The sequence below is a fragment of the Entamoeba invadens genome (assembly GCF_000330505.1).
Source record: "Entamoeba invadens IP1 unplaced genomic scaffold scaff_1105074726371, whole genome shotgun sequence".
In the NCBI taxonomy this organism is placed as follows: Eukaryota; Evosea; order Mastigamoebida; family Endamoebidae; genus Entamoeba; species Entamoeba invadens.
Genome location: NW_004443643.1, coordinates 1 through 1767, shown reverse-complemented (window position 1 = coordinate 1767; position 1767 = coordinate 1). Strand labels below are relative to the sequence as shown.

Genomic DNA, 1767 nt, shown 5'->3' with positions numbered 1-1767 from the left:
TGCACTTAAAAGGTTCTTTATGATATCAACAAGTTATGATGAAAATTTAATCAATGAAAGTACTTTGTGTGGTTGTGTTCCTAATTCAAATTACATTAAAGATGATAACACCACTTTCAATATCAGTGATTGTCGATTTAACTCATCATACTTTGACTTGGACTTAACAAAACTAACGAAAGATAATAATAATAACACTGAAGTTAATTTATTAATAAACAAGTGGTATACCCCTCTTGTATCTAATTACCAGAAGTACATATTTAAGTCTTCATTAAATGAAATATATTTTGAAAAACTGGAGCTTCAACAGAACAAAAGTTTAATATTTGAAGTTAACTGCATAGTAAATAATTTAGTAATCACATCAACTGCAAATTATATATTTAAACATTCTTTGACAATCAATAACATCATTATGAACAACAAAAATTACTCAGACTCAATGCTTTTCAAAATTCAGGGATTGTTAAATGACAACACTAATACATTGACTGTCTGTGGTCATCGTGCAGTGATGAAAAATCACACAGAGACAATCTGTATGTGTATGTATGTATACAACTATTACTTATATCCATCTCCACTTAAAGGTGTAGCGCCCCTTGATTGTGTAAATGACAAATGCACACCTTCACTCATACTCAGTATTAATAACAACAATTACACGTTAATGTCACAAACTTGGGAGAAAATTATATTTTATATAGACAACGTGACACTTTTAACATCAAATCAAAAATTTATATCAACAACATACTGTGATATAAATTCAAAAGTAATTGTGAGTGGTGGATTTTATATTGAAAATGTCCACTTGTATCAAAACGCCAAAATTGTTGTAAATAATGATGGGTGTTTGAGACTTTCTAATATCTATTTTGATGATATTTTTAGCAATGGCAATCAGACTGGTATTATAGAGATATATGGCGAAAATGGACAGATTCAATAATTTACCAATACTGAAGCATCTCTAATAACAAATGAAAACCAAATCGAATGCTTCGAATTTATTTCTTTTGAAAAAGAAAGAGATAGAGATTATTTGATGTCAACAATGAAATTGTATTTAGGAAGAAAAATACTACGAATTTGTCCACTTAAGCTTAATTACGATATTGGCTGCATTTTAGAACAGAAAGATATGGGCATATTCAGTTCATACAGAAATGCACTGCATTGTCCAATTTTAAATGAAAATACAACTATTTATATAGAAACAAATGAAGTGATTCTAAACATTGGATTTAATGGTACTTTCAATCAAAATGTTAAAACACTTAAATTCAAAAAGATCAATGAATATAATACAAATTTTAAAGATTCAAACACTGCAAATGTCATTTATATTTCAAATGAATCAATTAATAACAATAACATATCAGTCTCCAACAAAAATATTAAACTTCTTGTTGGGGAAGAATATGGGTTTAAAAATACTAATAACATTACAACGCAAATGAATGATGTTGTGTTTAATGATAAGCAAAACTGCACTGCTTTGTATATTGACAAAACAGATATATCATGCAAATACTATAAAAATTCGTATTTACTTGATAATCAATGCAAAAATTATGATAATAATTGCGGATTATCAACAACACAAACAAATGTCACAACAAAGGTTTGTGAATCGTGTCCTGATTCGTATCATTTTTACAAAAACTAGGTGTTTTAAGTGTTCAAATGGGTGTTTAAAATGTGTGAAGAGAAGGGTGTGTTTTATGTGATACTGGCTATTTGTTGGTTCAACAAAATGGA

The 1767-nt window shown here is 28.2% G+C and overlaps 2 protein-coding genes across 2 annotated transcripts; both read left to right on the top strand.

Annotated features, from left to right (window-relative positions):
• Window positions 1–19: 19 nt before the first annotated feature.
• On the top strand, window positions 20–955 carry EIN_262970 (hypothetical protein; the record flags this gene model as incomplete). Its single annotated transcript, XM_004259676.1, has 1 exon — window positions 20–955. The coding sequence occupies one exon, from the start codon at window positions 20–22 to the stop codon at window positions 953–955; it is 936 nt and encodes a 311-aa protein (XP_004259724.1).
• A 96-nt stretch (window positions 956–1051) lies between these two features.
• On the top strand, window positions 1052–1675 carry EIN_262960 (hypothetical protein; the record flags this gene model as incomplete). Its single annotated transcript, XM_004259675.1, has 1 exon — window positions 1052–1675. One exon carries the CDS (start codon window positions 1052–1054, stop codon window positions 1673–1675), a length of 624 nt encoding a protein of 207 aa, XP_004259723.1.
• Window positions 1676–1767: the final 92 nt, after the last annotated feature.